This window comes from Acanthaster planci, linkage group LG02 (genome assembly GCF_054643075.1).
Source record: "Acanthaster planci isolate LZ-2023a linkage group LG02, COTS_SCS, whole genome shotgun sequence".
Classification (NCBI taxonomy): Eukaryota; Metazoa; Echinodermata; class Asteroidea; order Valvatida; family Acanthasteridae; genus Acanthaster; species Acanthaster planci.
In genome coordinates this window covers 29,430,593-29,455,174 of record NC_141778.1, presented here as the reverse complement: position 1 = coordinate 29,455,174, position 24,582 = coordinate 29,430,593, and the positions used below count along the sequence as shown (strand labels likewise).

Sequence of the window (24,582 nt, the reverse complement as noted above, 5' to 3'; positions counted from 1 at the left end):
AAATACATTCGAGGATGCAGATTTTTTTTCAAGCGGGGAACTAAAAGCAAAATATCTGCAACTTTCATAGGTCGTGTAGATTTGGGTAAAAAAATGAAATTGGGGCGGAAGGCACTTTCCACCACAATCCTGCCACTTGTGATCAATTAAAACACATTTGATATAAACGCCCGTGTAATGAGGCATCGCACTTCAGACGCTTGTTAATATAGTCAGCCTCGCTTGTCAAAATGCTGATGCTAGACACAAATTGATCTTAAGGGATCTACCTTCAGACGTGGGATGACCCTTTTATCTCAGGAAGATTATCCTTATTGCATATCAGTTCCTATTATATAGGAATAAGGAATCTGCGCCGATAAATCATGATAAAGAAGTTTTTACTGAATCACAAACCGACGTGAAACCACGATAAAATACGATAAAACCGTACATATATTCCATATATTCACAGCACCACGAGAGCACTCTCAACTCAAGGAGGCACATAAGAGCTATGTAATTTTCACACCGTTCATATCCCACCCTGGGGACGTGTCAGGGCTTGTTGCTGCCCTCCTCGGTCTCCTCGATGCCAGGATACTGCCCAGCTTACGGCCCAGGTAGGAGAGAATCTCCGTCAGGGTGATGAAACTTGCGCCGAGAAACAATCCCAGCTGACCGCCGATATCACCTGTGGGAGAGACACCAACTTAGCTTAGGCCTACCCGGTCAACAACATTTTGGGTTCAGTATTCATTTGGGTTGATCATTGTTCGGGTTTGCAAGAATGACCCAGACCAGTTTTTAATCAATTTCTCTCCCACCCAAATCTATTTTAGGTTATTTGTTATATTGGGAATATTTGACCTCCACTTATGCATTATAACAAGTGCATTTTCGGTTTCCATGGACGCGTATTATAATTACATGCCGGCTGTGGCCGGAGGTAACGGACTCAATAAACATGTCAGTGTACATTTCCTAAATATTTCATCAAAATGGTGCATTGAAAGATTTTGCAGTATTTTGTTTTCTATTTTGACGGATGTCCCGATCACAAGGTATAAGTGTGGTGGGGAGGGAGGTGGATGGGTTTACAGCCCACTATATGAACGAGTTCTCAATATAACAAGAGACTGTAAACTATACGGTTAAAAAGGGAGAGCAAAAATTTTGAAGTGCTGCATCTTGGGATAAGATTAAGCGATTAATTGTGAACCGCATAGGGGCTACAAAAAGAGTAGGGTTTTCAGTATCTTCTGGCAGATCTTCTAAATCCTGGCTTCGGTTCAAAGCATGAAATGTGGGGTCAAAGGTATAGGTTAGAGTATTTTCATTCGTGAATCAGATCCAAGGATGAATTTAATGTCGGACGCGAAGTGAAACTTCAGATAATGGTCGTTATGACAGAAGTTTGGGTACTCACTAATTAATGCTGAGGGTGTGATAGCCTCCGATTGCTCGTATCGCTGAAAGTTAATGTTCTCATAGAATACATCCAGTAAAATCCAATTGTTTCTGAGAAAAAAAAAATACGTATCAGATATTACCCAATATATTTGTTTACTGTTCATGTCGTATATTTTATATCGTTTTAACTGCCAGTAAATAAAAGGAAACGACCACAGAGACCGAGTAGTCTTCCACAATTATATACAGAACTGCACACATTATATATATTATTTATATGAGTCCAGCTAATTGATCATGAATTAACCTTTGAATTTCTTCAGCCACGTGAAGGAACCGCGAAGGTTTCTCTTACATGTAAAAAGGAGCAATATGTATTTTGATAATTCTGTTGCTATACCGTACATTATAATTGCTGGAAGGCATGTCGAAAGTCCGATTTTGGAAAGGCCATCGACAGTAATTATCATGTGTTCAATGGGGGCCTTCCAATCTACTAACATGCCCAATTCTTTCAACGAGGTAACTTTGATTTCACAATCTTAATAGAAAAATCTACACAAAGAACAGTGTCTATTCAAATTGACATTACAGCAACAGCGTCCTCAGTTGTATAAAAATGCATGGATAGTTTCATATGTATAAATGTTGCACTTTTCAATACGCGTGACCCGAAATGGAGGCCAAATAGTCTTTCTGCAAAGAGAGGAAGACTTACTGCATGTAAGTACTGTCGAGTAGAATCGGGTTAGATTGCCCTGCACTGCTTGCGCTGCCAGTGTTCGTCGTATCGGAAATGTTGGAGCTGTACTGCGCAAGGTCGTCATACTGGTCGACCAGTAGCTGTGTCGCCCGCTGGTTAGGCAAGGTGGCCGTGGACAGGCTGGTGCTGAACGTTGTGTAGTTGCAGGGGACTGGGCAGTCGCATGCCGGTATCTCCCCGCTTCTAAGTTTGCCTGTAGAAAGGCCGTCGGCGTTATTAAGACTTTAAGACACAACTGTGCAGTGAGCAATTAAAAGACATTGTGGTACGACAGAGGGCGCTACAGGTAGTGCAAAGATATCCAATTGTCACCCGTTTAGTCATATGTATGATATCTCTCACACGAACCGGAAAATTCCCCAATATGGAAATAGACTGAGCCAGCTGGTGTCGTTTCCGATTCACAGTTTTACAGTGCATGCCTCCGTAGCGATGATTTTTATGTATGTGGCTTAGAGTCCTGTGAAATATACGAGTCCAATTTCTAGATTAGACCAAGAATACGTTTAAGACCACGTGGTACTTTCGTCATTTGTTATAAACAAACTAGTGTGACAGGATCTTGGCCAACAGAACTTGGTAAACTGTCTGAAGAATTCATAATCATGGAATCTACATGCATATCTTAGACAATAACTGCACGTTACAACACACTCTGTGATGTGAAACCCATGGAGGCAATGTGAACAAACTTACTCAGTACGTCTCTTGCACATTCACTCGTCTGCCTCGGTGTACATTCAACTTCAGTGCCAGGATGCCTGTTCATTAGAACAAATACCGGTACCCAATTTTAACAACAATAAACAGTTATCACGCATTACCTACCCTAATTTCCCTGCTCTTATTAAACTATCAACAAAGCAACAAGCAGATGTCAAAAAATAGCAGAAAGCTTTTCAATATTCAGCATTTTCAATTTTACAAAATTCGAAACTCGTGGGTTTCTACTTTTATTAAACAAAATCCAACGCACGCGTTACATTGTTGGTTTCATTTCTGTTTTCATCGTTGAAAGAAAAGAGATTTCATTTGTCATCAAGCAATCGTATATCACTGACGCGAACTGATAGAGCAAAATTTGACAGCCTCCGTAGTCTACTTCTTTCCAATATATGGTTACCAAGACAACCTGGGTCTTTCAATAATATACAGAGGTACCTGACAAGCCTGCAATTGCACCTCTCGATGATTTTTTCGGTCCGACATTCAATGTTGCATCCTTCGAGTGTGTAGTTCGGGAACCTGTTTAGTGTCCTGGAAGCGTCACACTTGCCGTACGGGGGCTCGAGGTTGAGAAACTAAGGCATGAAACGGTTTATGTGTAATATTAATCGACTGCTTATCTCAATTTACTTCTGCGTCTACCTATATCGTAACACCACATCGATTTTTAATTTGAAAGTCTAACATTTGTGAAAGCCAAATGTATGTAAGGCAATGAACTTGTCCTTTTCCGGTCATAAACGTTAAGGACCGTCCAAGCACAGATTTATTCCAATTCACGAATACCCATTTAAATTAAGTTAGAAAGTCACAATATTAAAAAATTGCCATTTTCCAACGATCTCTTTCAGCAATTTTCACTTCATTTTAACCATCCCCTGGCCATGCCTTGGTATGCTCCTGTCACAAGTCACCGTACTGCAATCTTCTGTAATGGCGACTTGCTTCTCATTGCGTGAGCTGGCGCAGAATGCTATTGGCTAACTGGATGCTTTATCAGTCGTTCAAGACCGGCCACGTGACGGGCTCTCAACCAATAGGATTGGCTAATCTGTCATAGTTATTGGTGTTTTAATCAAGGAGGCTGCTTAGCCTGGTTTTCTGTCCAATCAAATTATATGATGGCAAGAAACTGTCGTCTACAAAATATAAAGCATGATGTATCTTAGTTGCACACTTCTGTTTAGTTTCATTTTAGTTTTTGGACACTCAACATGATAAAAGTTATGAGAAAGAGAATCCGTATACAAAAAAATACCGAGAAAAAGGAATGACCCTATTTGAAGCTGTAGTACGTAATGGGGAGATGGGGAGACAGGAAATAAAGACACAGGCCCAGTATTTGTGGATGTGGCCTCAAGCTGGACAAGAGAGTGCTCAAGTCTCTTGGCAACGGAGACCCGTTTGGGCGGAACTTTGCTGAATCACCAACGACTACGAAATGCATTCATTAGGCCTATGGTGGCATCGCTGCCAACAAATTGAACACTCCACACCAACATGGCTCTTTTCAACCGATGAGGGGGTGCTTCTGCTCGAGGTGGATTGACGACAGTACTGAAAATCAACGGAGAAAATTTCGGTCGATTTCGGAAAAATGACCGCTGTGGCTGCTAGACCTAAAACCTTCCTCTACATACAGTGAAAGTGGTACTTTTCAAGGTATTTATAACCCACCCCTTTCCCTCTTTTTTTTTTGGGGGGGGGCAAGTTTCTCCATGACAGGCAGGTTGCCATTTTTCCAGGAATTGAAAGCCGGCATTTAGGATATATCTCCATACCTGAGGAGAGAGGATTCTTTTAGGGACGCAAAATTATAAAAGTCGTGTTTCAGACACAAATGCCCCCCTCTGGGCGCAAGTCCGGACTCTCTGCTGGGTACCAAGGGACATTCAGGTGGGTCTACTACACGTAAATCAAAGCCAGAACTTGACTTGAACACTGACCTGTTGTCTGCGAGTGGCCACGAAGGCGTGAACCCCCGGCTGTATTGCGAATCCCTGCGAGTCCATCATTGGCGGGGTTTGCTGGTCGTGAACTAGGACCTTCAGTCCAGCCTCCCTGTTCCCCGACAGGGGCTCTGTGTATTCATTCTGCATGTAGTTTGCAGATAATATAAAGTTAGTTTAAATCAAAAGCCTGGAGCTGAGATTCAGCGTCAAAATGTTAATAGGGGATTGTACAGAATGATCAAAAGCGACAACTTAATGTATTCAATTAATCGAGTGATTTAAGTAGTAAAACATTCGTTTTTTAATGTGAGGTAGAGGTACCCCTCATCGGTTAAAAAAGATGATGGTCGGAAGTGTTCATTTTGGCTGGGAGCTTCGCGACAGAAACGCCTCTCATGCTAGGGAAATTGCGCCTCTCTTGGTTGCACTCGGGGCTCAAAGGGGATACATGTGCTTGGCCATTTCAGCCCGGAAGTATGTACATCTTAGCCCAATGAGCCTCGGCATGGACTAGGAGAGGGCGCAATCATTTCCCTTGCAACGGAGGCTCCTTTGGTGGCAACTGCACTTCGCTGATTCACAAACGGCTATAAAATGCACGAGTTACGGTCGCATCGCTACCAACAAAATGAACGCTCCCCAGCAAAATGGCTCCTTTTAACCAATGAGGGGCGCTTTATTCAAGGCAGACAGATACCATGTAACGTCAAGTAGACATAAATCTCCGTGGTTGTTTCGTATAAAGCGCTCAAAGTGCTTGCTATTTGTGGGTCAAACGAAATCACATCCAATAAATCGGAATAAGTGACAAATCATTAATTTCACGTGTACCGGACTACCTGTTGTATGTCGATTTGCACTCTGAGTCCGTTGCCAGCTCCTGCCTGGATCTCCTTCAGAAGCGGCCCGCCGTCAGATCCCGAATTGAAGGTCCAGCAGTTGCCGAAGGAGGTGAAGACGTGCGAAAAGTTCTGGAAAGAAAAAAGGAAACAACAACCGCTGAACCCTGCTCAGGAAAACAATTTGAATGATTTCAAGTTTCTGGAGAATTCGCCAGACATGTTTCCTGTGCTGTTACTGCCTTGCGCATTGCTTGATTTTGAATCCTACAGCCAATCCCGAACTAAGAGCTCGCTTTCTGTCCGTTTATCACAACTTTCAGCAAAGAACAACTTTGATTTGGTTTTATAATCAGGCAGGAAACCTAACTTCCTTAGATGTGCATCCCTTCAAAAATGGTGGCCTAGCTAGAGCGACGTAAATACCACAGCAGCCAGATACTAGACATGGTCAAGACGGCATTTCTGTGTACAATTCTGTGTAGAGGCACTGTGCCGGCGAGTTATGCCGTCATGGAAGGAATCGCTCAACAGCACTGAATTTATTGACTTCATTCCGACAGAGAAATCCATCGAATCTGACCTGGACATTCTAAAACGCCCCTTTTGATGACAGAAAGGGGGGGTGTATACGGAGTGACTGCCATGGGACATAGGTAGGTGGATAGGTAGGTAGCACGATCCCAAAGATCGAGTGAACAAGAGAAAGGACAGACTAAGGGCACCAGGCTATAGCTTACAGCGGCCGAGCAGCTGTTGGTCTTTCCACGCCACTCGCAGCTCAGCAGGGTCAGGTCGTCCATGAGGAACCCCGCCCTCAGCGTGAACTCGGTGTAGTTGAAGGCCGAGCTGGCGTTGTCGTCGTCCAGCGGGTAGGTATCGGAGAGCGACGACGAGCTGGCTTCCCCGTACGAGTCATAGTCGTAATCGGTGGCCTCTAAGATGTAGTTGAGCGACCTAAGGTCACTTGACGTCAGCTCACTCCAGCGGTACCTATATTTAGGAACAATCCAAGGCCAGTTTAAAAGTTTATTAAAAGTTGCTGTTAATTCTAAATTTTAATCTGTCTACTAACGTTTGGCTAGCGCTGTCGTCTGCGGACAAATGGTCAGAAGGGTGAACCTAGAATCGAATAGTCGGACTTTCTCAGCATCGGAGGCTCCTTTGGTCGGAACTGCACTTCGCTGGTTCACATACGACTATGAAATGCACGCGTTACGGTCGCATCCCTTCCAAGGGAATCTCCCGACCAGTATGGCTCTTTTCAACCGAAGCAGGGATGCTTCTGCCTGAGGCGGGTAATCAAATTAGTTTTTCACACTTGGACGCAAGGCGAAATACACCAGTGTCAAATACCGTCCTTATGAAATTTAAACAGCGAAAAGGCATGAATTTGGTGCTTTGTTTAAGGGAAACCCATGTACGGTGAACTCTGGCCAGCTATTCCAAATCAAACAGAAAATAGGCTTGACCTCCGAGTTGACCTCAACAATCTCTTTGTATGCAATTTATATACATCACAGAGGTACTCACCTTTTTCCGAATATGCGATATGAAAATTTCCCCAAACATTTCTAGCTGCTCTGAGTTGGAAGTGAGAGCAATTTCCGAGAAAGATACTTGAAAGTCACAACGTCAGACGCGACTGACTAGTAGTCGCTACTAACTTAGTCACCCCGACAGGTGAGCAAAATTCAGGAGCTTCATTTTGTATGTCATACTCTCTAGTCTATAACGGTTTCCCGTTGATCTGTAAAGACCAGTGTGCTTGGCATATTACGGAGAGGCATCTGTCATGATAACAAGCAACACACAGAACGTGACTGCTTGAGAAGAGGCTAAAACTAAGAGCTGGTCTTTTGTGAGCAATTATTCCCATGGAACAACGGATTGCTTTGGAAAGTGTGCGTACAGGCAAATAATGACGTAATCCACGTCGATGTCAATGTACTGACAGGTCTATTACAGACCCTGTGCAGTCTCCACATCTCCCCCAATATTCTGCGGCTCGTCATGCACTGTACATTATAGGCTACCTCAGGCCATTTTGGAAAAACAGTTGGATACTTCGAAACTCTGGCAACCTCAGTGAAAAAGTCGCGGTTAGAGGCATGCCAACGCTTGTTTTGAAAAGAACATTGCATCAAAGATGGCGGATCAAAGAGGTTTTGAGGAAATGTATGACGTCAGTGAAAATGAACTATGGCAAGAAAATATGTTAGACGTCATACCTACAGAAAATAATAATAAAAGGCACTGTCATCAAAAGTGGTAAACAAAAGTACAAACGAAAGCAAGTTGATATACTGAATGAAGTCAAAGCTACCTATTGAAGTTGCAAATTGTCACGGCGGGAAAATCGAGGTCGCCCACGTACTCCACCGAGATGGCCGTGTTGGCCTTGTACATGAAGAAGCGCTGGAGACGGTCCGTAATCTGGGCAATGCAGACCCCCAGGAAGACGAGCATAATGGCCAGCCAGGCCAAGCGGAAGATGGTGCGGCTGTTGTGGGCCACCCGGGCGATGCCGTGGAGGGTGGTGTTGCTGACGAATTCCTCCTCCAGATTCGTCTCAGTGTCCGGTGCAGAGGCCGTCATGGTGACGCGTTACTTCAAGTTCGCCCCTCTCCGATCTGCAAAGTGCAAATTAAACCTATCAAAAATTAAGGGGAAAAAGAAACATAGGGTTGCAGGGTGTTCGTTCGGGATTGCCGTCGATTTCGATGAGTTTCTTGAGTGACTTCTTGTTCTTATTTTGACAACGATTTTGTAAAGTTTGGACGGGTCAGGGCGTCCTCCCGACGTGCGGTTTAACTCAATTGAGGCTGTGAATGCATCGATTTGGCTATTTTTTTTTCTAACGCGTCAGTAAATTCACCATCTTTAGTATCGATTTCGTAATCAATTTCCCGTACCGATTCTGTTTCGGACGCTCATCCAACTTTGCTCTCAGATTCTCAGCCCGTTGTACTGTGCCACTCTTCGGCTGCCTGGGCTACGTTTAATACCGAGTCGAACCAACAACCTTCCCAACACCATGAAAAGAAATATTGGGTACTGGTACTTCATCGATTTTTCTGGAATCATCATGCGACAGCCAGCGACCACAACATGCTTAGCTGCATAAAGCGTTTGCCCCGTATGATAAAGCCATTGATTCCTCCAATGTAAAGCCCTATACGTGTACAAAAGAGTATTGATCTTGTACGGAGTTCCTGCATCGGATTGCCACAGGTTGAGTTGTCACTTCAGTGTGGAAGGCCAGGCCTACGCCGAGGACTGGGCCTTCCCAAGGCCAAAAAATGGCGAAATCTGTCCCCTTTCAAGTCTCGGCTTTTCCAATCCCAGATCTTCGTTTGAAATGCATTGTTTGTAAACTCTTGAAGTTTCCGTCTTATCGGACATTGTCCAGTTATCAATCAGTTATTGCCGATTAATTTACTTATTTCGACCAATCTTCCAATCACTAATCGCATCACTTCCTCCTTTCGTCAAAGTTGCCCCAAATTTTCACCCTTATTTACTTCTACTAATAATTGCTTTCTTCACCCCCAAGGTGTCAACTTAAACGCCGGCCATCTTTGATTATTATTGTAATTACTGTATCTAGAAAGCGGCGATGACTGCATAGTCTGGTACAGATAGTGTTTATGAGATGTATGTTTGTCCCGTGGAGGTCATTTAAGATACTGACTAGTATCGATACAAAAATGTCAGGCATTGTATATTCATGTTTTGCTGATAGAAGGTTGGCAACTTCTAATTTAAGTCAACTAAAAAGTCGGATATCTCCTTACAAGCTTTACGAACACTGCTCATGTGCATCCGCCTCAGCCCGCGTTTTTACCTCGCGGCAAAATACCTGGCATATCGCCATAAAATCATCCGCCCATACTCCGGCTGTCCAAGACATCCCCAAAAGCCAAGTATAGCACAAATATGTCACCTCCGGGCCATGCACGGGCACAACTTCAAGACATCGAGCAGCGTTTGTTAGCTTTTGGCTAAGCCTCTAGATCACCTCTTTCAAGTGTTCTTTGAAGAGTGTCCTAGAGCAACAAAGATAAACGAGGAGAACAAATAGAAACCAAATCTTCAAAGCTTACTGACGCTCGGAAATCCAAATCCAGCCACCCAAAAAAGATTCCATCTAATCTGTTAGCGGCGAACTTACTTCTTTTCTGTTGAGTACGATATTTCCGGCTGAAAATTATTGCACTGTCCCTATGGCATATTTCCCTGTATGATGCATTGTTGATCATTCAAAAACCTGCCAGAAATGACTAATGATGGAGATTATTAGACGAGTCACATTTTTCATGAGGAACACATGAAACTACTTAGACGATGAGGTACATGTATATCGTATGGGCTGATAACTTGCCAACTCATCAACAGGTTTTTGGTTAATCCTCTAAAATTCATAGTCAGCGCTTTAATCCTCTAATGAGCTTGCATCGATCAAAGATCTGTGACTCGTCATTTTTGTGGGCAAGACTCGAAAATACTGATGGTGCTGAACACGTGAATCAATACAGGAAGAGAAGTCGAGCCATCTTGTAACTTCAATCAGTCTACAAGGCTTCTTTAATGTACATACTACAAATAAATCAGGTGCATGTACTTGGGTCAACCCCCCCCCCGATACACACACAAAGCATCACCAACACTTCCACGGTCAGGTTACCAGACTAGAGAGAAGTTTTGTCAACTTCAGTCGACTGGTTTCACTCTCTCAAGTCTCTAGCGCAAAACGATGAAGAGCGTTGAAACATGATGTGTCTTAATTGTCGGAACCAAAATGGTGGATCATTCGCCAGTACACACACCTCGCATATGTATACTTGTGACGTATTTCCTTTCTTCTCGTGTACAAAACTCCCACACCACACGGAAAAAATTTCAAATCACTGCCATTTCAACCAAATTCAGTTTCCTGGGTTGAAATTTCGACCGTATGTCCCTTATATAAAACACTTCAATTTGCGGCGGATGAATGGCACTTGAAAATTCCTACTTTCTGAGCAAATTTGAAATATCTATTTCGTGAAATTCTTGTGGGGTACCACTTTAGTACCCCAGAAGGATCAAAACTGGCCTTGTGGGGGTACCTTCCATTGTTCCCGTACCCCACAAGGCACTATGTACAAGCGCACAGTCATGGACAATTAGCACACAGTAGCTGACGCTTTACAGCTCTGGGTTTACAACTGGAATACGCAAAGTCCTATAGAAATTAACAAACACGGCGTTCACCACCAAAAGCAAAGTGTTTCATAAGCATAGTTTTCCAAAAATAACGCGGAGGGCAAGTGCCGTACTGAGACTACTGATGTGCTGGGTAGTGTACCGTGACTTGGCTGTGAACAACACTCAAAACACGCGTTGCTATGGGGTTGATACCCACCAAAGGTCACGTGATTTAGCGGGTGCAAGCGGTTTACTGCGACCTAAACCCTGGCTGGTGATGTTAATCTAAGACTTTATTTCTTACCCAACATCCCACTGTTCAACCAGGAACACTTTCGACTCCGTCAGATTTCGATGTTAATTTCTATGACGTGGATCATTCTTCGTGCTAAATTCATGATCGTTGTTAACACGTGCCGAATACTACCCGCATTTCCATCCGACTGATTTGCACCCCGTTGAGCCCACCGACCTTCTACACTGTGTGCCGTTCTCTTATCCGGAACGAACAATCTGTTATAATAATAGCTAAATCCTTTACACCGATCTTCAAAAGAAATCAAACGAGTGGCATTTAAAACCACGTAGGCCTGCCTCCGGCTATTTTCGCTGATTGTCCCTTCGATCTACGTGCATAGTACCGCGGCACAGGCAACTTTAACAGTTTAGGTTAAACTGTTTCCTGAATATACGGGTGCCAGGATAACTCCACTGAATGGTGAAAGCTAGTTTCACAGCTCTGTCGTGATTTCATCAAGGACGTCCAGTTTCGTTCATCACTTTGTGACCTGTGGATTTCTTTGTCTTACCACGTGGGCACCAGCTCCTCACGTGACATCAGTGCCGTATACGCCAACAATCGGAACAAAACCTTGCCAGAGTACCGATGAGGATTCCGTCATATATCGTTGTTAATTGAAGGTTATCAGCAGGTTTACCCATCTCATCACTGTCTCTGTTCGTTCAATTCCAAGAGGTACCACTCATGAAGTATAGTGTATTGAGCAATGGCACTGATAAGAAAGAAGGCATTCCATGAATGCAGTAACACCATACACTGTAAAGCTGAATACTTGATTAAGAGGCTAAGATGACGAATTTATCAGTGAGCCAGAGTATCATAACTTACTTACGTAGCCTTGTAAAATTCTTACACCAAACGCACAGAGGCTGATACCATGGAAAATCATACGGTTTGGGACGTACATGAAACATTGTGATTGGTTGGTAGTTAAATCATCCGGAATTGGACTCAAGAGAATTAAGTCACAGACCACCACTGCCACCGTCTCATTCACTTGATTTCTTCTTATTTGAGTGATATTCCGATGCCAAAAAAGTACTGTCATTAACTTGTTTGAGTCTGATTAGTGCGACGAAATGTCTTCAGGTTAAAAACGATAATAGCAGGTGCCGACACACGCAGAGGCTTGATCTAAAAAGGGCCTAGAATATTAACAGATAACACATTTGATTTTCATTTATGGAATCAGTTTAATGGATAACGAAACAATTCAATAGATTTCATGGGTAATGCATATAGTTCACGGATATCGTGTTGGATGGACCAATAATATCGACGTCGACATTAAAATAATAGTCATTGTTTATCATGATTTAAAACCTTGTTAGAGACGACAGGGTTCGGAGGACATTTTTAGATTTGAAACTACGGCTGCATCCGAATCTCTGGTCAAGAGCAAGGTCTAGGTCTTCGTTCCATTGGAAATTGGAGACGCGAAGACAATAGACCTAGCCGTAGATCCAGAAGCCCGTTTCGGACACGGCCTACGTTACCAAAGACTGTACCATGACTAAGTGGATTCCTTTTCATTGATCTGTACCTAGTTTTAAACAGACTCACACTTACCTCGGAAGGAACGGTCTCTTGCCAGAAGTAGGTCTCTTACACCAGTCTTCAACTTAAGACGTCCATCTCTGGGAAATTGTGTAGCTTAATTTACGAACCAGCCTGTCTCCAAATACCTTCACTGCACGCATTCGCGCTGCGATCCACTTACATAATCTGCCGCTACACTGGTAACCTTCCACCTATCTGAGGGTTGTTGTTTCGTGTATGGGTCAGGGTGCCAGGGCCCGGAAAAAAGTAATCCTCTCATATCTTGATGTGCAAAGAATGGCGAGAGCTTACGACGTCCAGAGTTCAGGAGTTGTTCCTCAGGTTTCTCGCCTTGTTTGTCCTTCTTTTGTTGGTCCTGATTTTTTGTTTGTTTGCTCCGGCTGCTTGGCGACCTGCAACAATGCCAAGCAGAATTAACACTCCTGGTGAGAAATTGTTGCCGGTATAATAGCTTTTGGATGGTGGGTTGTGGAGCGCCGAGGAACGCTGTCGAGCGGGAAGAGTGAATATTGTCATTAATTAAGAAAAAACTATTGTGGTGGTAACAGTGCCAAATGAAACGCATGCAGAACTCCATAGTTACTGTCTGACAAGTTAACTGACAGTTCATGGGCTGATTGAAATTGGGTTCCCCTTCCCTGTTAAACCCCCATCTCTTTCTTTCTTCATGGTAACGCCTACCTTGCAAGTAGCGTGTTGGTTTTCAGACGGGGGCAAAGTGGGACAATACAAAATGGTTGTCCTTTTCCCCATCTTTTTAGTTATACAGTACTTGTTCATCTAACAACACACCCAGAGCAAACAATGAGCGACATAGAAGAAGACAATTAAAGAAATAACAGTGTTAGAGGTGGGAGGAAAACCCCAGAGGAATATTCGCAAGTAGACCCCACTGAGGTAGGGACCGGAACCGCAAGCCAAGTTGCCGACTTAGGTGGGATTCGAACCTGGCCCGCAGCAAGATGTGACAGGTTAGGAAAGGTCTATTACACCTCGGCCTGACTCCAATAAAACATCCTCCCCTCCCCGCCCCCTTAAAAAGGAATGTGCTTTGATTTCGCCTTGAGCAGATCGAACTGAGCACCGCCTGCATCTGTTGAGTCATGTTGGTGGGGAATTGTTCATTTTGGTTGGTGGCGACGTGACTGTAGCGGATGCATTTTACATTCGTTTGCGAACCAGCGAGGTGCATGCTATTCGAAAGAGTACACCCCCGCAAATAGGCCAGAATTATGTCCGCCGTGCTTATTAATATAAGGTATACGCTCAAAATATTCTACATTAGAGAGTCCAAGAGCCATGGAATTGAGGAATTGAAGAAATATGGCATTGAACCTCTGGGCCGGACTCACGGCTTCCAATTCTAAGCAATTTGGATGCAGTTGGGTTCGAAAGTCGCACTATCTAGCCGTTTTGCAGAGGGATGCATTTTCAAAATGGCTACTTTTCCGGGCAGCGAAATTTCCTTCGTTTAAGAGGTGGTTTGCTTTATTTGAGAAATTCTCAAAATGCATTGGTCGACCGACTAAAACTTGAAAGGAAAATGAAAGAGGACATGTCAAACATCATTTTTCTATCCAGCCTGAACACCTATGAGAGCTGTATTTTTTTACATTGTTTTGAAATATAAGGATTTATCATTGGTGTCTATGGGAATTTATTTTTAGAGGTGCAGCCCAAAGGAGCCTCCGTAGCTAGGAAAATTGCGCCCTCTCTTGGTCCCTCTTGGCATTTTAGTTCCTTTCAAAAATTGGGACTACCCCCGTTTCCCGGACCCACCGATCAAATTGATGACCATGTCCACCGTTTGACGATCTGTGCAGCATACTTTCAACAGGTCGTTTTGGTCACGGGTGTTGAAAGAAAATAACAATCTTTTGCTTACACCCAGTGCAGCAAATTGCCTTGATTTCGAGCAAAGTACACTAACTCGTGACCTGACATGTCCTGGGAGTTTCGAGAGTTCCTTGAGTCATGGAGGAATTAAAACAGATCAGGTTGACATCGGTTTGCGCGCAATGACACACGCACACCCATACGATGTACATGTACGTGTACATAAAAAATATGTACATGTATGCGTCAGCGCAGCGCAGTATACTGTTGTCGTTGTCACGTGCACGAGCCAATTTTATGTCATGTGATCCATCAACCCTCCCGGACAGCTGCAGTCACTGCCTCGTGCTTGTACCTGGATTTTTAGAATGGTATTCGTCGATCCCACTACTAGTCGGTATTATGTTGGATGTAATCGAATAAACAGGCAAGCATTGAAGCAGCGCCTATTTACACATCAGCGGTGCGCTCAGTTTTTTGAAAATATCATTGCTGTTGGAATGTAAAAGGTAATGAAAGCCTCATTTTCGAAACATTCGGACTTGGATAAGGACCATCTTTGTACTTGAGTGTTTGCCCGGGCCAGATCCAAACCATTTTTTAAAACAAAGAATACTTCCTGACGAATTTTTTTCTTATTTTTCAAACAAAAAATACCTCATGGGTAAAAAAGTAATCGGTATATGAAAACACCAAGAGATAAAAGCAAGGATGTAGGGACCACGAGTAAGGCTTAAGATATATTTTTCTCCTCCTACATCAAGTTGAATGAGCCCGAAGCCGCGTTTCAGTGTCCCCCCGCACCAAAAACTGGATACGCTGCTGAGCCCTCGCGGGTAACGAGAAGTGTTTGGGGGGGGGTATAACGGAAAGGCCGCTTGAAGTCTTTGTCTGCTATGAGAACAACACATTCATAAAATAAATTTGGCCCCTCTGCAAACTTTTCCTTTCCCAGCCCTTTTTTCTCGATTCGTGTTTAAGACAAATTTCAAGAGTTGATTGTAGTTCAGTCCGGAGTTTATCGTACCTGGCTGTTCTATAGTAAGAAACGTGCAATGATAATACCAGTTATCGTATTTGCTCCCACTTAGCGCTTGGAAATCTATGGGACTACACAAACCCAACAAAGTTCAAGTTTAGTAAAGAGACTGACTGGTACACGCCCTCCGAACAATCCGCGTGCGGGGATCGACTCTGTATTTCGGTGCAATGTATTCGAACTCTGATAAGAGTCGATTCAATTGGGTTTCGCGTACTGTTAGATAGCTGTGCATGCTGCACGTGCACCTTGCAATGTGTGTGTTGAGTTGACATCCCTGGTCCGGTGTAGATCGTGCATGCACACGTGTCTAGCTCCGTGCATGCCGCTTCGCATGCACCACGGTATCATGACAGGCGAAACCATTAAAACTATTCGAGCTGAGCTGCAAGTGAGCAGTCACTCCTCCGATCCTGCCTGCATCAACAAGTCATAAATTGCTCTGATGTGGTGATAACGAGGTAAGCAGGAAGTGGACCAATAACTTCGGCATTTTGCGCTGAAAAAGTGTCTTGGGCCAACCTTCCTCCATGGTATTATTAGTAAGTTAAGTAAGTTACGCCCCAACTATAGCATAAGTCCCAACTATAGTTGGGACAGTCCCAACTGTAGTGCTGCAGTTAGGCTGGCCCAACTATTGTTGACCAATGTCTGTGTGAAATGTCTCAACATTATCGAAGTCAATGTGTCTCACACTTGACACAATTCATCTAAAATGTGGCACTTCATCTGTTCATCTAGCCCTATGACCAGTGACATGACATTTGTAAACAATATGACTTTGGCACATGGTGGGCACATCATGCACTCAGGACCTCTCTGCTGTAGTTGGGCCGACCCAACTGTAGCACTCTAGTTGGGACGGCCCAACTATAGTATAGTTGGAATGGGCCCAACTATAGTTGGGACTGATGCTATAGTTGGGGCGTAACATTTGTTTACAATGTGTATCAACTATCAAGCATGTAGGCCTATATAGTGATACTGAGTCTAGGCCTATAGCATTATATGCACAGTGCAGAGATAGAGGTTGGACCTACCCATTCAAATACACGATAATGTTAGTCGGTTCAGTCTTATTATGCAATGTATGTAGGCCCTAACGTTACATTGCAGACTGCAGTAGGCCTAATTAGGTGATGGTCGATTAACCCATGTTCTATTCCTCCATAGGCCTACTCCTATCATGTCCATGTCAACATGATTTACCATTTTTATCTATTGGATGTGTTAAAACAATATACATAATCTTTCCCTCAACTTCAAAGTCAGGTTTCTCTTCCTCCACGATCCCTGGAAATGAATCTCAAGGGCTGCAGGAGCGTGAGCACGGAGGAAGGGAGACACCATGGGTTGAGTCACTGGCAGTCAAATGGGGGTCAGGGGAGGCTGCAGAGGGACCTCACTTTTTCAACTGAGGGAGCATGGCACCCGACACTTTTTTGCAGATCCTATGATAATGGGGATGGGGCTTAATGGATCGACCTGTAATAGCATGGTCTCACAACTGAACCTCCCCCGGCCCCCTACTTTTGAAAATCGTTCAGCCGCTGTTGAAGTGAGGTTACGAAGTGTTTCATGTGTTATGGACATTTTACCCTCAAAGGGGTTCAAAGATTTCAGTGGTTTTAAACTTCTGCTGTTGTGTCAGGCATCTACATGTAGATGGAGAAAATACGTACAGGAATTTTCAGCCTGTTGTGATGGTTACTTAAGCTGGTTCATACTGCTTGGTGTAAATGTCACCACAGATTTACTACAGCTATTCACTCTGCGAATTCACCAAAGTTTAGGGCGATTCAGTACATGCAAAGTTTGCTGCAAACTTTTCCTCGTGGTGCGGAAAATGCTTGTCAATGTAGCATGTGCCTCAAGTGTGAACCAGCACTAAGATTTTGCATTCCACTAGACCCTTGAGATGCTGGAATCTAGCTTAGTGATACGCTTCCTGCTCACAGCAAGTGTTTTGGTAATTTTGGGGGCTTAATTTTTCTTGGTCTGAGCCTATATGTATTTTCCAAAGGTGTTTTTTTTTCTTGTTCATTTCTTTTTTTGTGGTAGATTCATACCCCTGAAGGTTTTTTTCAAGGAAAAAGTCAGAGATCCATTTTTTATGGACAGGCCAGGTTCCTGGTTTAATTTTGCAGAAGTGCTGCTCATCTTTAGTTTGGGTCACAAATGTAGCTGTCCAACTCGCTGAGAAGTGTTAAAGAGAGAATTTAGGAAATTCATTGTTTCAAGTTTTGAAAGTATTATTTAGTTTCACAAATTGAGTACCAAAGCCAACAGTATAACTGGGCTGCAATGTCCGAGGGGCTCCGGGGGGTGTGAACACACATGTTTTTAGGGGGGGCACTGGCGGTACTGAAGCAAATTAACTTTGACATGCACTTATTATTATTAATCATTTCTGGTAATAATGCCGATTCCTCAAAGGTGCCCTAGGCACTGTAGCTCACAAGCCTGAAGAAACCTGTAGAGAGGAGACAATGAGAAGCAGTTACAGTTTTAGAGGTGGGAGGAAAACCCCAGAGGAATATTCTGGGTAAAACCCACGGAATCAGGTAGGGACTGAAAACCCAATCCACGTGTGGAATGAGCTAGGATTTGAACCCAGGCCCCCAGAGGTGGAAGGCGAGGAAAGAATCACCCTGTCAGTGCCTGTGGTAATCTGCTGGCAGGTCCCCATTCATAGTTCTGTCAAAGACCAAACTTTATGTATTGTACTTGGGTTGATTAAATTTTTTTATGCAGACCGTCATGGAGCCTAGTTGCTCAGCGACCAGTGGCCGTCGGGATGCAGAGAAGCCACCACTCCGAGGCGGCGTAGTGAAATTGAGGTCCCGCGAGTCACGGGCCCAGCGCAAACGGGCTGTCCAGCTGCACTTGGAGCAGCTGGCTCGGGACCTACACCTGACCGGCGAGCGGCAGTCAGTCTGGGCGCTGCTGCCAATCGATTTGCTGGTGCGCATTCTGAAGCTGCTGGCCCTGCCCGACCGGGGGCGCTGCGCCCAGGTCTGCACACGCTGGCATGCCACCTATCACATGCCGGACCTGTGGCACCAGTTCGCATTTGAATTTGTGCAGGAGACGGCATTGATGGCCAGCTCTACACCAGCGTCACTTATCAAACAGGTGAGGCCAAGTAAAAAAAAGTTTCTTGTCTGTTTTGAAAAACAGGAGGAGATGGCCCATTTCTCAGATGATGAATCTTATCTACAATGGCAAGTAGATTTTTGAATCTCATGCCTTAAACTTTTTTACAAAGAAGCCGACACCCTACCTGTGCATGTCTTATCCCAAAGGTTTCAAACCGGCATTTACGTGTACATATGGTACGTGTGCATGGACAGGAAAGAATATTTGTCGATAAATGTAGATATTTCAAAATACTGTGTAAGATGAAATATTCCAGAAATCATGGAAAGTACCCAAATATTTGAAATTGGCAACAAGATTTTCAAGCACGGTGGCTACATGTACATTTTATTCTTGATGGGAGTCAAGCAAAATTTGGTGGACTTCAAGACTACTCCTGTAGCTTAGAGGACACTAAATTTTTTTCGGAAAGCCCTTGGCGGAACTCCATTGTATGCTCTTTTTTTTCGGCACAAATACAGTCCGTGAATGTCTTCCATGCTGCAAACATTTTATTTGCACAAATTGACTGTAACCGTACTTGAGAGATGCATGTGAATTGAAAGGTTGAAACCTGTTGGATAGGTATTTGAGAGGCACAGCGCCGACCTGCGGCACGTCACCATCAAGGTGGACAGCCACCAGGAGTCGGTAGCCATGGCGTGCGATGTCCTCACACAGCTTGGGGTGTGTTCTCTCCACACCCTGAAGCTGAGCTCCATGCTGGGCCACAGCTTCACATCTGTGCAACCCAAACAGGTCAGTTTATCCAATTTTAGAGGGATTTCATACTGAGGGCCAACATTTAGATTCCTGAAAGTAATTTCAAGTTCAGAAACATGATAAACAGTTGAGGGGACTTGGCAAAGTGGGATGAGGATCCGAAGAAAAACTGCTAATGAATAGAATACTTCCTCGACTTCCAGTTTAATGGATTCTCCTCGTATATGGCATGGCCAACATTCTGAAACAAGAAGTTCTGATCCATGGTAAATAGAGCTTACCATTCCACCGTTAAAAGAAATCCATCCGGTGATGTAGGGATTTCTTCACGCAGTTAGTTTTTCGTGATCTATTCTGGCAGTGAATAAACAAACAATGAATGGTTAGCTGGCATGCAGTGGAAAGAATGAGGTATTTGTTTTGGCAAAAGTGGAATGTTTCATTCGTTGAGGTGAATTGTCCGTGAGGAATCAATCGTTCCGTCTGTCACCTCGTTAAGTCAGCCTTGCAGCTGCACTCAAAACATCCATTGTTCATTTTAATCTATAGAATACATGTAATTTGAAACTCGTGTGGTGGCCACAAATGGCCACCCAGTATTCACATGCACCATGTTGTCAACAGACTTTGTGCCGTTCAGAACATTTCCAAAGTATAGAGAGTCTAATCAAAAGGCATCCACGTAACTTGGGCGAGCATCCATGCCTCGTGGGCTGTACACAGTAGGAACTCGTTCTCGCATAAAATGACTGGGAATTCTTAATCGGATGATATAATTGTCCCTGCTTGTGCCACAGACATGTACTTGTACAATTGTCATCCAGTACTCGCTTATGCTTGTCGTGCGTCGCTGTGAAGCTTTTTAAGGCTTGCCTTCTGCGTAAATGCTGTGCGTAGCCCTGCAGTCTTTGCCTATGACAGTGGTCACGTACATGTATGTCACGTCCTGAGTCAGTGAGCTCATCCAATAGGACAGTTTCTTGTACCTGTGTACATGTATGTCTCTGAACCTATATGCTACCATTTTTGCGTGAACCTGATGGAAAAAGTACCAATTTCAAAACGTCTTATTTCAGGTCACTGACTCCATGCGGGGCATCCTCACCAACTCGCCTCTGAAGGAGCTGGCCGTTGCAAAGACGCTGATCGACGATGCCTCATTGCAGACAATGGCAGACAAGAGCCAGGCTACCCTGACCTCGCTGAAGATTAACTGCTGCCCCGCCCTGTCTGCATCAGGTCAGGCATTGCCATGTTTAATCATGGGCGGGTCCAGAACCGAGTTTACAGGGGCAGGGCAGAATCATTTTGGCGGGAGGGGGTAAGAGGTGTGAGGCTAAATGGTTGAGCCTCTTGAAGGAAGGGAAATTAAAATGACCAAAAATATTACCTTTCTCTTGTCATATAAAAAAGACTATTCCTTTTTTGGAAGGGGGGAGGGGTGATGACCCCTGTCCAACCCCCTGGACCCCACCCTTGTGTACGATCACATTGACAGAGAATGGCAAGGGAGGGAACATCCCTATTTCCCTGAAATTAGGGAACACGCTCTGTTTCTTGGGCCAAGAGCTATAACCCCCCTTCCAAATACAGTACAATGTTGCTATGGTATCCACAAATATAATTGGTACATGTATATAGCAGCCTTTCGGTAGCGATGTTTGCACCCAGCCCCTGCCTGTTTTATTGTGTGACAGCCTGCCTCACGAACATATGTGAGTCTGCTCCTGTGACTACCTTTTGTACATGCTCATTTTCTGCCATGTTTCATATTTGGGTTGCTCTCAAGTCACATTCCAAGACGATGCGACCATACAAAGGGTTTTGGCTGCTTGATTAGAATTATAATGAATGAGCTAAGCTCCGAGAGCGAAAGGGACTGTTCGATGAATATCTTAATGTTTGGTAGAGTATCATCACGGATGTCTCCCGTGAAATATAAAGACAGACTATTTGACCTTGTTGAAGTATGGACACGATATAGGAGTGTGTTGTTTGAAGTGGGTAACTTTGGACTGTGTTGTATTCGAGTCCATCACAAAGCATTCAGTCTTTAGGCCAATTCACAAGCTATTCACAGGAGCTGTGCCCAAAGCATTCTTTTGTCATCGTTCACCCTGTTGCTTATGACTGGAGTTGTGAAGGAATTGTGACCATGGTGACCAGACTTGTGACAGGACGAGTGGACTTGTGACAGGACTTGTGAAAGGACTTGTGAAAAGACATTTGATGGACTCAAATACAACATTGAATTTGGAGTAAACACACAGGTTTTACAAGCCAAATAGCTCCCCCTATTGTGTCTGCCACACCTCAAATAGGCCAGTACAACATAAAAGCGGAAAGAGAAACCAGTGGGGGGGGGCACACAGGTCATTTGGATTTCAAACATGCTCTAAAGTTCGCACAACTGCTCAGCACATTCAGAATTTGGGTTTTCATGCAAGCATAAAGGTCTTCCCTGTGAGTTTATTGAACCACTCAGTCAGTAACTCGTTCAAGATGTGCGGTATTGTTACATGTACCTAGAAGGTAGCGATGTCAATGACACATTGATATACATATATCTATCATCTCGGTCAGTACAAAATTGCAGTGATGCAGCTTCTTGGTATGAAATCTGCGTCCTGATACTCAGCTAAGAAAAACCATGAACTAAACTTTCCACTCAATGTTTGCAGGGATCACCAGCGTTCTTGGCAGTTGTTTACATCTGTGCGAGTTGACCATGGACTATCACCAGGTGAGTGATGCCCTTCTCCAGGCTGTATCGACACCAGCCCATGTACCGATGAAAGACATAAGTATCCGGGTGGTTGAGCCAGACAGTGGAGATGGGAGTGAGCCGGTCCCTTGGCAGGTCATCAGCCACGTCGGCTGGGACTCCCTGTCCCAGCACTCCCCAGACGTTGCCTTCGCTTTGCACTTCCTCAAACTCGAAGAGGAGAGCTACGACCACTTTTTTCGCCACCGACTGCCGGCGACCCTGCTGCACTTCGGCTGCTTCATCCCGCGGCTGGTCCTGTGCCGGGTGGCGCGGCACTGCCCGCGACTCAGGACCCTGCTGCTGGCCAACACCGGGACAGACGAGCCCATCGACGGGCCGCTGGCCGAGATCGGGGAGCGCTGCCTTCAGCTACAAGAGGTGCAGCTCAGTGGCGCCCTTGTCAGCTGTGCAGGGCTGGTGTGCCTGGCCAAGCTCTGTGGGCCCCGCCTGACCACGCTCAACATCTTCGAGGACATGCTGCTGCCGGATGAGGAATGCGACGAGGAAAGGATGACCCGGGAAGTCTCACACTACCTGCAAAGACCGTGGAGTGCGGAAACCTTTCCCACATGGCCAGAATGAACAATAACCAGCTTATTCCAAGTGCAACTGACTATTTTTTGCAGTACACATTTTTGCAAGAATTCAGTGTAACATGAAATGGCGAAATTAAATTTTTAAAAAATATTTTAACATCATTATGCATTATAAAAGTTATTATTTATTTTTGGTAATGAAATCAAGGATTCTGTTGAAGTGCCCCTGGAAATGTACACAAAACAACAGACCTTGTTGCTAGTGCGATGGACTGGAAAGTCCCAAGGGAAGGGATAAAGGCATTTTCCCGGGGAAGAGGGGGGCTTCAGATTTCTTTTTACGTGCATGTCTGATTAGAGCAAATAGCAAACACACAAAAGAAAACCACTATATTTTTATCATGAAAACATGCAATAACGTACAAGCCCAACCCCCAATCCCCAACCCCCAACTGCCAACCCATTCCCCCCCAGATCAGTGCCTAGTCCAGCTGTTGTCAGTGTAGATGCATGACTAGACGTATATTATGCATGCAGAATATGCTGTATTCAGAGTCTTCACGTGGATCCTAGTTTTACACATTTTGTTCAGATTTATAAATGCAGATGACAGCATATGCAGCAAGGTATGAGACGGAGAGAACCCCCCTGCTTTGTGTTGGTCATTGTCTCGCAGGAATCTGGGGAATTCCTTTCAGACATCTTGGGGGGGATGTGTTAAGTAACAATAGTCTGGAATGTGTATAGGGATTGGACATGTTGGGGGGTACCCCTCGGTCTCATTTCTTGCTGGGTATAGATGACAGAGTTCATTTTTACCTTTGTTTTTATCATTTAATGTTATACTGTAGTCTGCTAGACCGTCTCCTTCGGACAAGTGTCTGCGTGTACATGTCCTTTGTATATGTACGAACTTCAAATATTCAAGGCAGTCTCCAACAGACGCATATGTACTATAAAAAAACCCTGAACATTAACACCCTTGCCATTTAAAGAAGAAATATTGTGTAATTGTACTCATATTTGAAGATCTCACTTCCTCTAAATACAGTGAGCGTGGATTTGAAATCAACATACATACACATGTATCCTGCACAAAGGAAGTTTTGTAGTTGTTGATTTGAATCCTTTCTTTTTTGGATTCTCAAGTATCAGGTGGGATGACCAAATGCATGTATGCATGAAACAAGAACAAAGATGTGATTTCATTCCGAGAATATTCTCAATAATTCCCCGTGAGAAAAGGTCCGTAAAGGTTTGGGGATGTACTGCGGTTTGCATGAACGTGTATTAAAAAAGTCCGAGTCGCATCAAAAAACTACTCACACAAATATTCGACCTGAAATGTAATTGAATATTTGGTTAGGTGCTATTTTATCAGCCAAACCTGTAGACAGTCATTTAGAGCATAGTCATCACAGTCGTTATGCATTAGTTTGCACATTAGTTTACAACACAAAAGTAGGAAATTCTTTTTTAATTACGCTTCAAGGCAGCAAGCTGGTACTAAGTTTGATCCCTGCCCTTTTTGTCAATATTGTATTGCATCAACAAACATTTGAATCGAAATAGTTCCAATATTCGGTACTTCGTTGACCCATATGTATCTTCCTCACAGGCCTACCGAGTCCATGATGCCCATGTGGATATATGGAATCCTTTTTTTTTTTCATTATTCTGCCTAGTCTTCCAAAAAGTAAGATCTTTGTTTATGAAAGAGAATGTCAACAAAACTTTAGCATTTGCTTGGGGGTGGAGGAAGAGTGCTGTGTTCCACCCCTCCCCCCCAAAAAAGAGATTTTTTTTCTTTTTAAATGGGG

General features: G+C 44.1%; 2 protein-coding genes and 1 pseudogene across 3 annotated transcripts in view; 1 reads left to right on the top strand and 2 right to left on the bottom strand.

The window, feature by feature from the left end:
* Positions 1-13,118, bottom strand: LOC110977198 (acid-sensing ion channel 1C-like; annotated as a pseudogene). Its single transcript, XR_015423456.1, has 10 exons — positions 12,733-13,118; positions 7,999-8,305; positions 6,413-6,665; positions 5,673-5,804; positions 4,828-4,974; positions 3,317-3,456; positions 2,852-2,916; positions 2,111-2,348; positions 1,409-1,500; positions 1-673 (listed from the first exon to the last, which is right to left on the bottom strand). The product of XR_015423456.1 is annotated as an acid-sensing ion channel 1C-like (transcript).
* A 2,698-nt stretch (positions 13,119-15,816) lies between these two features.
* On the top strand, positions 15,817-24,547 carry fbxl3 (F-box and leucine rich repeat protein 3). Its single transcript, XM_022231117.2, has 5 exons — positions 15,817-16,059; positions 18,353-18,733; positions 19,322-19,495; positions 20,536-20,698; positions 22,141-24,547. Exons 2-5 carry the CDS (start codon positions 18,359-18,361, stop codon positions 22,806-22,808), a joined length of 1,380 nt encoding a protein of 459 aa, XP_022086809.2. The 5' UTR covers positions 15,817-16,059; positions 18,353-18,358; the 3' UTR covers positions 22,809-24,547.
* The window catches only part of trap1 (TNF receptor associated protein 1), a 27,038-nt gene continuing 22,191 nt past the window's right edge, over positions 19,736-24,582 (bottom strand). Inside the window, exon 17 of the mRNA XM_022231098.2 lies at positions 19,736-19,813. Coding sequence (XP_022086790.1) covers positions 19,751-19,813 — 63 coding nt within the window. The 3' untranslated portion in view covers positions 19,736-19,750. The remainder of the gene's footprint in view (positions 19,814-24,582) is intronic.